The 15,489-nt window shown below is 46.5% G+C and overlaps 1 protein-coding gene across 2 annotated transcripts in view; it reads right to left on the minus strand.

The window, feature by feature from the left end:
- Window positions 1–3,932: 3,932 nt before the first annotated feature.
- The window catches only part of RCAN1 (regulator of calcineurin 1), a 97,852-nt gene continuing 86,295 nt past the window's right edge, over window positions 3,933–15,489 (minus strand). The window contains exons 1-4 of one of the 2 annotated variants that reach the window (XM_027585062.2): window positions 14,631–14,819; window positions 11,799–11,972; window positions 8,583–8,742; window positions 3,933–5,701 (exon numbers count right to left, since the gene is read on the minus strand). In XM_027585062.2, the coding sequence (XP_027440863.1) occupies window positions 5,529–5,701; window positions 8,583–8,742; window positions 11,799–11,972; window positions 14,631–14,717 (594 nt within the window). In that variant the 5' untranslated portion in view covers window positions 14,718–14,819 and the 3' untranslated portion in view covers window positions 3,933–5,528. Of the gene's footprint in view, window positions 5,702–8,582; window positions 8,743–11,798; window positions 11,973–14,630; window positions 14,820–15,489 lie in introns of those variants that run through there. The other variant, XM_027585061.2, reaches the window with a different exon arrangement.

The raw sequence follows: 15,489 nt of genomic DNA on the forward strand, positions 1-15,489 counted from the left end.
TTTTATATCATTATCACTCGGAAAAGATTTTTGCTAGGGATATGGAGAATGGGGCCTTCCCCCAACTGTTGTCCATTGAACGAGATTTGAACACTTTTTCCTTTATCCTGATTTTTTAAAAATTAAGTCAACTTTATTGAGGTGCACTTTACATATAACAAAATGCACCCACTGTAAGTGTGCAGTTGGATGAGTTTTTGGCAAATGCACACTTGCCACCGCTACCGTGTTGCTCAGTCAAGGCACAGAGCATTTCCATTATCTGGAAAGTTCTTTCCCGCCCTTCCCACTCACCCTTTAGCTGAACACTCTGAGAAATGTAAAAGCAAAATTGTTCTTTTTCTCATCTTTTGCCCTACCCCAACAAAATTATGTCTCCTTTTCTCCCTTTGTTCTTGTTGTTCCAGAAACCTGGCAATTCGTTGGATTAAAGCACTGAGCTGATTATTGGTTCTATTGACTAGGAGAGAATATGCCTCATTATTTTCCTATTCTTTCTCAATGACCTCTCACTCCTCCGCGTCTGAAATCCCCATCCATCCATCCACCCACCCATCCATCCGCCCACCCACCCATCCATCCATCCACCCATCCACCCACCGAACCATCCATCCACCCATCCATCCATCCATCCACTCATCCATCCATCCATCCATCCATCCATCCATCCACCCATCCATCCAACCACCCATCCATCCACCCACCCACCCATCCATCCACCACCCATTCAACCATCCATCCATCCACCCACCCATCCATCCATCCACTCATCCATCCATCCATCCATCCATCCATCCAACCACCCATCCATCCACCCACCCACCCATCCATCCACCACCCATTCATCCATCCATCCATCCACCCACCCATCCATCCATCCACTCATCCATCTATCCATCCATCCATCCACCCACCCACCCATCCATCCATCCACTCATCCATCCACCCACCCATCCATCCACCCACCCATCCATCCACCCACCCATCCATCCACCCACCCATCCATCCACCCATCCATCCATCCACCCACCCACCCATCCATCCACCACCCATTCATCCATCCATCCATCCACCCACCCATCCATCCATCCACTCATCCATCCATCCATCCATCCATCCATCCATCCATCCATCCACCCATCTATCCATCTACCCATCCATCCATCCACCCACCCATCCATCTAGTCATCCATCCATCCATCCATCCATCCACTCATCCAACTTGTGTTGAATATCTATTCTGAGGCACAGGTTCCCAGACATCCTGCCTCTACTTGACTTAGGTTCTAACAGGGAAGACAAACAATTTAACAGTTATGCTAAAAAGTCAATGCATATTCTAAAGGGAAAGTATGGCACACAATGGGAGACTCAGCAGGAGTGGCTGGGAATGATTCTCGGGGAAAGAGACATCAGTGATGCAGAACTGTAGGATAAGTATCAGTGAGTCAGTTAATTATGTCAGCAGTATTTATCGGTTGCCGCGGGCTGGGCCCAGTGGTAGCTGCCAGGGATTCAGAGGACAGACATGGGCCCTGCTCTCACGGGGTGCCCAGCATTATGGCGTTAGCCCAGGCCAGGCTGGGGCACTGTGATAGTGGTCTAGGCACAGAGGGCAGGTGTGATGGTGCACAGCAAAGAGACAATACAGTGAGTGAGTTAGAAACCCTGGAAATCCCACGTGACCAGAGCTTGAATGTCAGCCAGGAGGGAGTTCCCCCCAATGGTACTCTAGGCCAGAGCTGTGGCAGTGGTTAGAGCAATGGGTTGCCTCTCATTGGCCTTGGAGAACGGTCACTGAATCCCTAACTGGAATCTTGAAAGACAAAGAAACGTTGAATGTAGACACCACAGTTCAATCACTTTCAAATCATTTCCTCCTGCCTTTCAGAACCACAGCCATGTTACCTTTCCTGAGCAGCAGAGAGGCAGTGCTGAAGAAAAGAAGGTATGGGAGGATACAATCCATCTACCTGATTGCCATGGAACTCCCCTGAGTCACAAGAATGGGAATTTCAGATGTGAATTAAAGATGGCCAAGTGTGGTGGCATCCTTGAAAAAAAAATCCCTTACGTGTCTTTAGAATCAGAAGACCAGAGAATTTAGGGAAGAAAGAATACATTTCTTCTGTATGTTCTAACTTCTTCCTAAATAATTTTTAGATTATGTATCGTCTCCATCTGACTTGTTGACCTTTAGATGACTATTGCATGACAGGCGTTTAATAGATTGAGGCAAATATTCCACAGGGTTCTGCAACCCTATGACATACATTTTAGAGTACGACATACCCCAGCTCGGATTCATTTTTGGGCCATAAACATGTCTGTACAGTACATTGAATCTGTTGCAATTTAACATTTGAGAAAATCTGTCTGTTTACTTTGTAGTGAATTCTGTACATTTCACTGAAAACTGAGGCTCTCTGAAAACCCACATCTCCCATGGGCACTAATTCACACTGCATTCACATTCTGGAAATATAAAATCCTAAATGCTTGCTGACTGCAAATCAGTCTTCCTAACCCAAGTATTAATAGCTGCATGAAATCTTAATACTTCTCCATCGATTACCACCCTTCACTTGGGTTTAGCATCCATTTCAGGGGGGGCCGGGATTCTTTTCTTGGATGACTCTATGCTGGTTCCCACCAGATCAGAAGTGCATTTATCAAAATCTATTTAAGGAATGCATTCAATCAATGGCAAAAGGGTATGTTTTGCTCGGTGCTGGCTGTTTTGTGTCTGTTGCTTCACATTTTAAAGAGCCCTTTGATGAGCAGGGCGGGACCAACAGACGCATGAGTCCTGAGCATGCTCAAGATTTGGGGCCCTTGGTATCCACCAGTCTGGGAAGCAGCAAGTGCACGGTTTCGGGATTCCAGCTGAGGCTGCCACAGAACAACTCATCAGCCATTGTCCTCACGAGTGCAGATGTTCAGTGACTTGTGATTTCTACTCTAGGCTTTGTCATCTTCATGGGCAGTGGGACCATATCTGCATCTGCTTATAGTTTCCCAGGTGTACGAGGGGACCATCTGGAATTCTGAGTGAACTGACACCACGTTCTGATTTTATCCCAGGGTTATTGATGAGAAAGGATCCTGGGCCGGCACGCTGTGTCATCCACCTGTGCTCACCCGGTGGGCTCCTTGCTACTCAACGTGATGATAAAGGACAGCTCCCTCCCTTGCTAGGCGGGCAATTAGTGAATCTGCCCGATAACCCAATTTGCCCACCAGACTGAAAAGTGGATTTTCTGACAATGTTTAAACCTCAAACGTATATGGGTTTAAGATATGGAAATTCTCCTGGACGTGATGGGATGAGGCTCTTCACAGGAGAAAAAAAAGAAGAGCATGTGAATTTTCACGGAGGAATGCCTCATGTTAATCTTGATCGAGATTAATGTCATTTTCTCGAGTTCAGCGAAGAAACCCTGGCTTGTTTTGGCTTTTGTGGGCTGGCCGGGGCAGGAAGTTCACCACCTCGTGTCATCAGGGCTCCAGGGAAAAGGCTGCTTGAGATTCAAACAGAAGGTTCAGAGACAGACTTTTCTGAACATAACTGGCCTTTGTAATTCAGTATCTTTCGTGGACATCTTTTCTAACAGGAAAGACGACTCTTCAAATTAACAATCAAAAACATTGCTGTTTAGTGGAGCTGCTGGTTTTGTTGGTGAGTAGGCTTCTCGTCAGAGTATCATCTCCCTACACAAAGCAAATACTCAGACTCCCGATTTCAGTTTTATCTATTTTCCCCTTTGCTAAGTGGTGTCTGGTTAGTGTGGTTATCCCTCCGTGAACCAGAGCAAAGAATCAGGAGTTTCTAAACAGAAACTGGTGAAGGAATGTGTCCTTTTGAGACTGCTGCAGGATTCAAAGAGTTCACAGACTGGTCAATCAAAAACAAAAGGGCACAAAGATTAACCTTTCCGTAAAGAGCATATTGTGTTGATTTATTATAGACTGCAGTTAAAAAAAATATTTTGAGGTTAGCCTCTCCAGTTTAAAAGCACTTAACCAGGAACATTTGAACAGCTATGCAATGGTCTCTCCCTCACCTGCCCCCCACCTCACCAAGTACTGTAAACAGGGGTTTGAGAACATTCAATTTCTTGACATGAACAATCAAATGTATTTGCTTCTTAAAAGGAAACCACCTTCCAAACTTCCAAAGCATGCACTGTTACTTGTCATTAGGTATTTCAAAACGACCAATTTTGCTATGGTATTGTAAGGCCAAAATAGAATACCTCTTTACCAGACATACGCATTACAACTAGAAAAAAAAATTACAGACTAACCGAGTGTAACGATTCCATCAGGAATTAATGGGGAAGGCACTGCATCTCTTTCATTCCACCACACATGTACTATCCACTTCACATGCTTTGAGTTCAAGTCCTGTCCAACATTTAACAGCATTTTCTACAACATACAAGTCACAGGTAGGGTAATATTCAGACACTATTCTTCCACCGCCGTATTTTTCACCCAAGTGTACAATGGGTATGAATATATGCTATCAGCTTTATTTACAAGTTTATCGTGACGTTTTAGTGGGGTAAGAAAAAAAAAATCAACTCTCTCAACCAACAGCTCCCCCAAAAGTTTTTTTGGGGGGGCTATGATTCATGTGTATAAACCACCACGTAAAAGAAGGAAATGGAAACAATGTCTGACCCAAAAGACCCAAACTATAATTTCTCACCCACTAAAAGTTGGCAGTGAAACTGCTATTCTCTGAATTTTATAAAGCGAAACGCGACATAGGAATTTCAGATCGACTTCTTTTGCCAAAGCACAAGGTAGATGCGGCATCGGAGAGGAGGCGGGCTGGACGTATTCCAGCTGGGATGCCCCGTGTGAGTGCTGTTGCAAAGACAGTCATGAATCTGCAAAGGTGACAGATGTTCCAAATGCTTTCCCGTCTTCCCAAAAGATGCAAAACAACAATGGCGTAACTCTATACACGAACAAAGGTTAGTTTGGAAATCAGTAATATACATGCACAAACATTAGAACATGAGGGGGAAAAAGAATGAGACACTACAAATCCCACATTTGCGTTGTTCTCGTTTTCACGTTTCTGCACCACTTTGTGGCTTCGCGGTGCCTCTTCCTCCCAGTAGAGAGAGCCTACCCCGCAGGCTGGTCAGCAACAGAAGGCTCTCCCCACACCCGGGGATGAAGCTGCCCTTGACAAACACAGAACCTACCAGAGAAGGACAATTAGGAAACACTATCGTGATCAGTTTGCATCGAGCTGGGCCCAAATGTCCTCGTGCGATCACCCGGAGCTCAGTGATTGGCCCAGGACATTCCCGGAAGCCAGGAACGCTGGCGGAGGCGGAGCATCAGAACTAGGGGGCGGAGCCCGGATTCCCTTCTGAGCAGGCGCGCTGGAATGTCTGCCCCGCCCATCACGGCTGCCACCTCCCAGGTCGTGAGCGGCCACTTCCCCAGTACAAGATGCCTCCCCGCGAGTGTGATTCGGAATTCTTCTGCCCCCCGGGGGCGCCAGTTCAGCTTAAGTGCAGGGGCGTGTACTCCGGCCTTCGGGTCTGGATGATTTTTGGTTTGGGTCTCTTCATTCGTTCCATCTCGTCGTCGTCTTCGTTCTCCTGGTCGCTCTCACACACGTGGACCACCACGCTGGGAGTGGTGTCAGTCGCGGCGTGCAATTCATACTTTTCCCCTAGAGAAGGAAGAGAAATGCAGGGTCACTCAGGCAAGAAGCATGGAGGGGTCTGCGCGGCCAAGCTTCTCTGGACGGTCAGCAGGGACAGAGGCACGCGGCCAGATACGCTCTGGATGGGTATTCTTTGATATACCTCTTTTTTGCTCTAGCAGAAAAACATTTATATATAAAAGTATATATATAAACATAAGAATAATATAAAAACATACACACACACATACATAATCACCATTATATATTATTCTGCTTTCAAACACTGAATCGAGATGTATGGAAGGAGTTTATCTTATTTACTTATTTATTTATATGGGGGAGGGGCAGAGGGAGAGAGAGAATCCCAAGCAGGCTCTACACCCAGTGCGGAGCCCAACGCGGGGCTCAACCTCATGATCCTGAGATCATGACCTGGGCCAGAGTCAGACACCTACCAGACTGAGCCAGTCAGGTGTGTCCCAAGGAGTGCATTTTTAATTACACTTAACATGCTCACCAGGCCTCCTAAAATTCCCAGATGACTCCCGAGCACAGTGTGAGGAGTGTGCATTCAGAAGACGGTGCATGAATAAAACATGGTAGGAAGGGACATCGCCAGCCTCCCTCTCAAGGCTCTTGTGTGGAGGCAGCACACACCGGGGGCCCCACGAGAGGACTCAATTATGGCTGGTTTGAACCAGGGGCTCTCAAAACATGTCTGACCACAGCATCCCTTTGCTTTGGACAACTTGCACCCCCGGGAGCCAGGAGTGTCCTGCATTTCTAGGTCAGCCTGAGTCTGACCAGGTTCAGTCCAGTTCAGTTCAAGGCCTTCTGGTGCAGCAAGGGTGGGATGGATGAGTCTTCTAGAAGTAACTGAGAAGCAATCTGTGGCGCTGCTCTGGCTGCCTCTTCAGGGCTGAGGGAGGCGGTAGCCAAACGTGGGCTAGGAGCCCCACCATTCAGTACCCGGAGCCCGTGGGCGCATTCCTTCGCATCCCTGTGAACCTCCATCTCCTCTCCTCTGTAAAATGGGATCATGATGACCCTGACTTCACTGAGCCGATTACATAAGTGCAAGCCAAGCTCTTAGGTCCTGGTGCCCAGGTCGCAGGCCCAGTAAGTGTCACCTAGTTTTACTAATGTTTACAAATAGAGCATGGACCATTACTGGTGGGAAGCTGGGTGCAGTAGAAAGCTAGGATTTAAACAGGTGGGGGGAGGGTTTGCTTCAGCTCGCTCCTCCCCTCCCCTCCAGGGGTACAGGGGTGGGTTTTCCTCCAAGTTCTGTGTGCTCTTCCTCAGCCCGGATTCCAGACCTTCCTGCCTCACACTACCCTGGGGACTCCTCGGAATCTGGAAGGCACTTTTCCTCATGAAAAAAGGTAGTTGTTGTTTCTCAATTTGGAATGTCGGGGAGGGAATGAAGGTGGAGGGTCACAAGATCACGCTGGTCAGGATCCTTATCTACCTACCAACTGGCCACAATGCAGCAAGCTTCTGCATAGGACCATATTTGCAAAATCTTTGCAATCTTGTTGGCTGTAAAGCACAGCCAAATATGAATGTTGTTCCAGCTCACTGTGAGATAAACTAAGGGTGAATGGATTTTATTATGTCTAGTTTCTGAAAAGGCTTCTCAGATCAGCCTTCTGTAAAGGCGTGGTAGATTCTGGAGTGTGATGAACTGTCTTTAGCTGAACTTCCTGCCTCTAGAGCGGTTTGTCACCTCTCCCTGATGGCGGTCCCATTTCTTCTCTAGCATCCCCAGACTCCAGTCCTCAGCTCTGCTGATGCACCTGAGCCAGGAGCTGCGGGGAGGGGCGCCTGCTTCCTCAGACTGGCCATCTTGACCTTCACGCCACCATTACCAGTAAGTAATGTGATTCTTGCTCTCTCCCTCAGAGGGAATTTCCACTGGGGCGGTATGTTCAGAAATATAATCTTTTCAACATGAAACTGCTGAGGGTCCAAGAAATAAAACACTCCAGCCAAAGGAACATCATCAGATTGCTGGGCAAGGAGAAATGAGGAGCTGATAGTCTCAGCATTTATTATGGTTGCTCTATAGATAGGGCAGGAGGGTGGGCTCAAACCACTTCATGCCCCTCACTCAAACCCTAGCAGGTAGGACAGGAACCACCAACATGTTATTGTTTCCAGAAATCTTGTACTGGGCAATGCTTGTGGGCCAGGCACTTCTGAGGTGCTTTCTACACAATCTCCTCTACTGCTCATTAATTCCACTGGGTAATACCCATTGTATAGAGAAGAAGACTGAGGCCATAGTATCTGTTATCTCTCTCTGCATACTCACACGTTCCTCGCATCAGAGGACCGGAACCTCGTCTTTCTCTGCATTTTGAAAAGGTGTGAGCACCCCAATGGGGCCAAGAGGGGGCATGCAGGACAGGGGCTCTTTCTTCACTATACTCTGTGGTTCTCTTCAACATTCAAAAGGGCAGGTGAGAATCGGATCAATGGGCGAAACCACCTTGACTAAAAATGAAGTTTCTCAAGTGTGGGATGGTCTGTTTTCCCTTTCCAAGTCCAATCGCTCATCCTGGGGTGACAGGCCTGGGGCCTGGGTCTGGAGCTGCCCACACAGGCTGTGCTTGGTGACGGGAAGGATTTGCAAGATGCCGGCCGTGAGGGGTCATGGTGCTTGGTCCCCATGACTGGCTAAGGACAGAGGCAGGTGTGTACACTCCCAACAACTTGAGTTACAGACACAGATGAACGGAGATAGGAACAATTCACAGAACCCACTCGCATCCATTGAAGGACAGCCGAAAGGGGCCACAAGGCTCTGGCCACTCCGAGGCAGGTGTGCATCTCGGTCTTGGCCCCCGAGTACAATTTCTCCCCATCTCTTTCCCTGCTCCCACCCCAGAGCACAGCTTACCTGGCCCCAGCTTGGAGATAGCATATAACAGATCGTAATTTATTACGGGAGTAGCATCTTCCACTTGTTTCCAACCAACTGGAGGCGAGGCAGGAGGAGAGATCAGAAACTGCTTGTCTGGATTTGGGGGAGCCAGGTGGGAACTTCCTATGTGTAAAGTCTGAGGAGAGAGAGAAAACACAGGTGATGTTTCTGGAGGAGAGAAGCCACGCGATCCAACGGCACTTAGTGAGCTTGCGGAGGACAGAGGACAAAGGACGAGCCCATGTCTGGGCAGCGGAACGCATGCTGTTCAAGGACAGCTCGCCATGCGGTCTATTTGGAGAATGCGACGGGGTTATGGGGGACCCACAGGCGCAGGGGCGGCAAGTAATTACCACTGACCCAGACTGATGGAAAATTAGTACCGTTTTAGTAGAAATGGGAAAAATAAAGCCCCTGTTGCTTGAGGCTAGAGGGATCTCAGCATCCACTTCTTCTGGGTCCTCATATCATAGAGGCATAGCAGAAGCTCCAAAGGCTAAGCTACAGCTCTAAGATGACAGAGTTTCTCAGGGGCCAAAGCAGGGACGGGGCCCAGGACTCCTGCCTACCCAGTGGTACCCCGCAATTCCCTCACTCTGGGCTTCCAAATCACATGACAAAAGCAATGAAGGGAAAAAGGGTCCACCTTCAAGGAAGTTTAAAAAATAATATGAAACAATAACCCATGACGCTAGCGTGGGCTTAGAAGTCCTATCAGTGGCTACAGGGCCATCCAGAAAGGTGTTACGTCAATGTCTAACCAGTTTGGGTTTTCTTTGTATTTTAATTTTCACAATGAGTGCACATTCACTTTCGTAATCAGAAGAAAGCTGTGGGGGGCGCCCGGGTGGCTCAGTCGTTAGGCATCCGCCTTCAGCTCAGGTCATGATCCCAGGGTCCTGGAATCGAGCCCTGCATCAGGCTCCCTGGCTCCCCGGGAAGCCTGCTTCTTCCTCTCCCACTCCCCCTGCTTGTGTTCCCTCTCCCGCTGTGTCTCTCTCTGTCAAAGAAATCAATAAAATCTTAAAAAAATAAATAAAAGAAAAGTAAATAAATAAAATCATCAGCTTAAAAAGAAAAAGAGAGAGAGAGAGAGAGAGAGAGAGAGAGAGAAGAAAGCTGTGGAAGGACTAAGTAATGATCCAGAACGTGATCAAACTCAGAAAGGAGTGTGCTCACAACTAAGGATCCAAGGTCAAAACCCGTGCCTCCCACAGGCCACGAGGGGGCGGGGCATCCCAGCTCTAATTTATGCTTGAGGGGCCAGTGAGCCCTTCTGCCCAGGTCAGGAAGCCTCTCTAATGTCTGCTCCTATACCGCTCTGGGGAGCTCGGAGCCCCACTGTGGGCCAGCTAGAACCAGAAAGCAGCATCCAAGAAGTTCCTTCTCCTTCCACTGCTAACCTGTTGGATCCCTGTTACATCATCATATAGAACTTTGTGAGCTGCCTTGAAAATGGGTCACCGATCATTGAAGGTTGGAGGGGGGGGAGTGGGGAGAACTGGAAGGATGGTGAGCCAGGGAAAAAGCAAACCCATGCACAGCCCTTTGTGAGTGTCCTGGGGCCGGGACTCCTGCTACCAGGAGGATTTCTTAGTGTTTGCTACCAGTTTCCTTTCAAGCCGGGCCTGGCAGCCCTGTGCCCATGTGCATGCCTGCATTTGCAGTCTGCAGGCGCTCCATCGCATGGAGCTCGGTGCTGCTAAGAAACTGCAGAGAGTGGGGACCCACTCAGGTCTGCTCTCTGTCTGGAGCACGTCATTAGCCCTAACCCCGAAGCAAATTCCTGGAAACCCTCTGCACAAACCTTCAAGTGCCAGAGTAGCCATGGCCACAACCTCGCGCTCTACGGACCGCCTTCCTAAAGGAGCAGGAAAGGTTCTCCCAGAGTTCCTCAAACCAAGGTCAGGGGCCATTTCTGAGATCACTTGCTTTCAAATATATGCTGATGTTTTCTTAAAGGCGAGGCACCGAAAATTTAGAGTATGAACTTCGCCTTTCTCAAAACTTAAGAGTTTTAAATTTCTTTTTTTTTTTTAAAGATTTTATTTATTTATTTGACAGAGAGCGAGAGCAGGAACACAAGCAGGGGGAGTGGGAGAGGGAGAAGCCGGCCTCCCGCCGAGCAGGGAGCCAGCCCCACGTGGGGCTCGATCCCAGGATGCTGGGATCATGACCTGAGCCGAAGGCAGACGCTTAACGACTGAGCCACCCAGGTGCCTCAGAGTTTTAAATCAACACATAAGGTACATATTGACTGGGAAGGTTGTCCATCATACCCTTGCTAAGTAAAAGAGAAGGCGAGAGTGACTCCATTGTTTTGTGCAAGAAAACGGACTCCTACTCTGTGTTTGTGTCTTTGTATATGTGAAGGGGAGAATGTGTAAGGATTCACACTAGATTTTCAAAGGTGGTTCCATTAGGGGGAAGGCTTTGGAAAGAGAGTGGAGAAACCTATCTAATTAACTTTAGGGACTTTTGTGTTGTACTTGGATTGTTTCAGTTAACTTGTGTTGCTTTTGTCATTCAAATGACAAAATAAACATGCTTTAAAAAAGGGTGCAGATGCAGGAATGTTCCCGGAAGCATCATCTATGATAGTGAAAAATTGGAAAACAAGATAAATGTCTGAGAGTAAAGACTGGTTAAATATGTTTGAAATATCTATATGGCACAGTATTATGTGCCTGTTATAATGATATTTCTTTTTAATTTAAATTCAATTAGCCAACATATAGTACATTAATTTTGGCATTATTGAACACTAATTCATCAGTTGCGTATAACACCCAAACCATATAATTGTTTTTCTCTGATTGACTGATTTCACTCAGCATAATCCCCTCCAGTTCCAACCATGTTGATGAAAATGGTAAGTATTCATCCTTTCTGATGAATGAGTAATATTCACCCTTTCTGATGGCTAAGTAATATATATAATGATTTTTTTTTAAAGATTTATTTATTTGACAGAGACACAGCGAGAGAGGGAACACAGGCAGAGGGACAGGGAGAGGCGGAAGGGGAAGCAGGCTCCCTGCTCAGCAGGGAGCCCGATGTGGGACTCGATCCCGGGACTCCAGGATCATGACCTGAGCCGAAGGCAGTTGCTTAACCAACTGAGCCACCCCTATAAGCTACTTTTAAAAGGGGGGAGAGGGAGAAGCATGCGTATCAATGGATTCAACTCACCTGGGCAAAATATAATTTCATTTCCTTTCCGAGAAATTCAGTCTTATGCAGTTGGAGCCTGGCATCTGCCGCAGATAAGGGGTTGCTGAAGTTTATTCGGACTCGTTTGAAGCTCTTAAAATACTGAAAGGTGATATCCTTGTCATATGTCCTAAAGAGGGATTCAAATTTGGCCTGAAAAGTAACAACAAAAATAAAAGGAGTTAGAACATATCTGCGTAGGAGTCTTTGACAACTCCACTGCGTTTCTTCTTGAGGAAGTGAACTAGTATCATTTCGAGAACACCCAACTCCTTTCTTAGAGGGGACAGAGAGCCACCCTCTGAAGATTTGCTCTTTCTGCCCTTTTAAGTCTAAGACAGGTGATTTTATTAAATTCACTGAATGAGCAGAACAAGTACCAATACTTAACCACCTCTTATAGTCACAGAAACAGTCTTTTTAAAGTGGAAAGGACAGTTCCTAACGTCCAACAACCTTCCCCAGCCCCGTGAACTCTGATCCTACTGCTCAGTTTTGGGTGTTGCTGTGTGCAGCAGATATTTCTTTAGGGCTTAACACCACTGGAGCTCATTTGGAAAAAAAAATTTTTTTTATTGCACTGGGAAACAATGAAGTTAAAAGAAACCTTGCATTTCTTAGTGTAAAGGAAGAGGTTTAAGAAGAAATCCCCCTATTGTTTTCCCGCTTGGTCTGTTACTTTTTAACTCTTTTAAAAGAATACTGGTTTAAAAATTAATGTAGTGCAAATGGACCCATTTCTGCATGCTGGCTTTAATATATGTACATTTCTAGCTCTAGTGTTATAAATGCTAGTGAAAATTATGAAACAGCACGAGCTCTTAGAATGGAAATGCTTTAAGTTCAAGGGTGTTATTAGGCTTCCATTCAGGAGGGAGCCTTTTGGGAAAAGCTCTTTGGAGAGCGCCCCCTGCTGGGCTGGGTCCAGGAGGGGGAGGGGCGTCAGCGAGAGGGTGTTGGGGGAGCTGGGAAGCTACTGCAAGGCCTCAGGGTTCCAACCAGAGAGGGAGTGGACAGCCGAAACTTCCAGAAAGATTGTATGGACTTTGAGTAGTCGTGCTTTCCGAGTCTTTTTTTCCAGACTGAACACTGAGGACAGGTTGGGGAATTCTGTGTAAGGCAGAAAAGGGCTGGCTGAAGGTCCGGTGGGGGCGACGTGCCTTCTATAAAGGGGATCCATGCAGAAGGGGAGGTGGGCGGGGCCCACCGAGCACCTTGGAAACCTATGGAAAGCACGGTTTCTGCAGAGGGGCGGCGAGAGGATGGTGTATAGGAGGGGAGAGCGTTTTCAAGACTCTTCGGCGCTAGACAGAGGTGAGGGAATGGGATGTCCAGGGCCAAGGCGCTCCACAGGCAGGACGGGACCTGTGTTCCAGCTCGTGGGGCCAGTGGTCAGCCTGCCACCACTGGGCAGGTTGTTAGGGGGGTGGGGGGGAGTGGGAACACTTCCTCTCTTTGAATTCCGTGGCTTTTCTTTAGTTTATGAACAGTTCTGAGGGGTTTTGCAGAGGCAAAGAATGAGAACAACGCACAGCAGATGCTTCGCGGAGGATTTTATCTGGCTGCGTGTGGTTTTTTCCTCCACCTCTCTGGAGCATGAGGACGGGCAAGTTTCTGGCACAGCGTATGGGCATAAATTTGGAATTTTGCATGACCTCATCAATAGGCATTGTGACCAACTGCTTAGTTTTGACGTTATGATTCAGAATTTAGGGGGAGAGGACTTTGAGGAATATTTTTAGAATACAAGTCAGGGCTCAGGACCAGAACACAAGAGAAGGCACAATATCTGTTAAATCCATATGACTGTGATACCATTCTCCAATAAAATAAATAATCTTGTTGGTTCTAATCATTGTTATCTGGTTATTACAGTTGTTGGATGGCATCTCTAATTAATTAAATACTGATTTTGATTCATATAAGACTAATACGAAATACATAGATTTTTGTAGTACTTTCATACGTAAAATGTGCTCTGATACCTAGTTCAAAAAAAGACCAGTCCTGGCTCACAAGTATAATACGCAATTATGGAGTTACATTTGATTTAAAAAACAACAAAACAACAGTTTTTTCACAGGCTCCAATATGGCATTGAGTATAAAGCATATCACACGAATACCATCCCCAAAACAGAACACACAGAATTCATTCATATACAGTACTGTTCAAGATCAATTAGACAGCTGGGTAGCGAGTGATGGAAATCTTACATCTTAATCAAATGAAGAAAAGCACAGTAATTAAAATTACTAATTATACTAATTACCATCAATGAGAGCTGCTTCCCAGGAGGTACACTTATCCCCCAGTTAAGTTATTTATCCAGTTTTATTACTTGCTATGGCCTCATTTTCCCTAGCTAAAGAAATCTGAAAACTTGAGGACAGGCCCTTGTAATTACTACAAACATACACACATCTTTACGATATTTATTTCCTAAGATAAAATTATTCTGGTCTCTAGATGTCAAAGTGAAAAGCTCCATTCACTGTCAGAAAAAGCTTCCCTCTAAAAGTTTACTACAACCTACACAGAACGAAAAATACCCTGTTAAAACCAGTTGCGTTTCCAGTTGATCAAGGGACCTGGATGTTTTCAAATATTGAAAGCTTCAAAAATTCCTTCACGGTTAAGTCCTCAGGCAATGGCTTTTGACTGATAAAGCTCCAAGTATTTTGGATTTATTCCAAAACCCCCAAGCCCACAAGACAGCCACATAACACCCTGCAAATATTTCAGTTAATAGTCCCAATTAACATAATGCTCTGAAAACTCTCAAAAATCACATTACATTAGAAGCCTTACCCTGGTTTCACTTTCGCTGAAGAGATCACTGTTTGCCACACAGGCAATCAGGGAGCTAAAACTGTAGTTAAAGTTTCTAAAGTGCATCTTGCTTTCTCACAGTGAGAGGACTAGCAGCTCAGGCAGTCAGAACCCAAGCGAGATTCCTTTGCAAGAGGCTGTAGGTCCTGTCTCCGGCCAGCCCTTTATAAAGCACTGAAGTCCAGCCCCCTGGGAAAAAAAAAAAGCACAGCTTCCAGAGCATCCTGTTTGGACAGCAAATTCCTGAGTCAAGTCCTGCATGCTTTCAGGCCGACGGAGACAGAGTGTAAGTTTCTACTGGAAAGAGGTGACGTCAACACCTTAGTCATTTTCCCTATGCTAATTAACTTTGCTTGGGGAGGGTGGAAAAAACAGCCAAGGTTTGCCTTGCAGCTGCTTTATCAACGCCTCTTGCAGCATACTTTCCATTGGTAGCAATTCCATTCAGCCACTCAGACACCATGCTCCTAGGCTGAATGGGACGACCCTTCTTGAGCTGGAAAATGTTACCGAAGAAAAATGAGGAAGGTCTCTGCAGTAAACAGCAATTAGCCTCTAGGGGAGTTTCGAGCCTTTGGGAAACCTGGAAACCCAAGTCTCGACTCGTTGTTTGATCCCTGTAATTCCCTGAAAACCTCAAAGTTTCGTGTTGGGGTATTCGAGAAAACATTTTGAAATCTTTCTTGGTCAGTGAACTCTGTTTTTAAAGAAAAAAGTGGAATTCATTTTGAAATATGGCTTTTCCCCCCCCAGTTGAACTTTACTGGATGAATGTCCCAATTCCCGCTTGTATTCCACAGTGGGAACGTGGGAAGAGATCCTCAAGCAATCCTGGGAT

Source organism: Zalophus californianus, chromosome 1, assembly GCF_009762305.2.
Source record: "Zalophus californianus isolate mZalCal1 chromosome 1, mZalCal1.pri.v2, whole genome shotgun sequence".
Lineage (NCBI taxonomy): Eukaryota > Metazoa > Chordata > Mammalia > Carnivora > Otariidae > Zalophus > Zalophus californianus.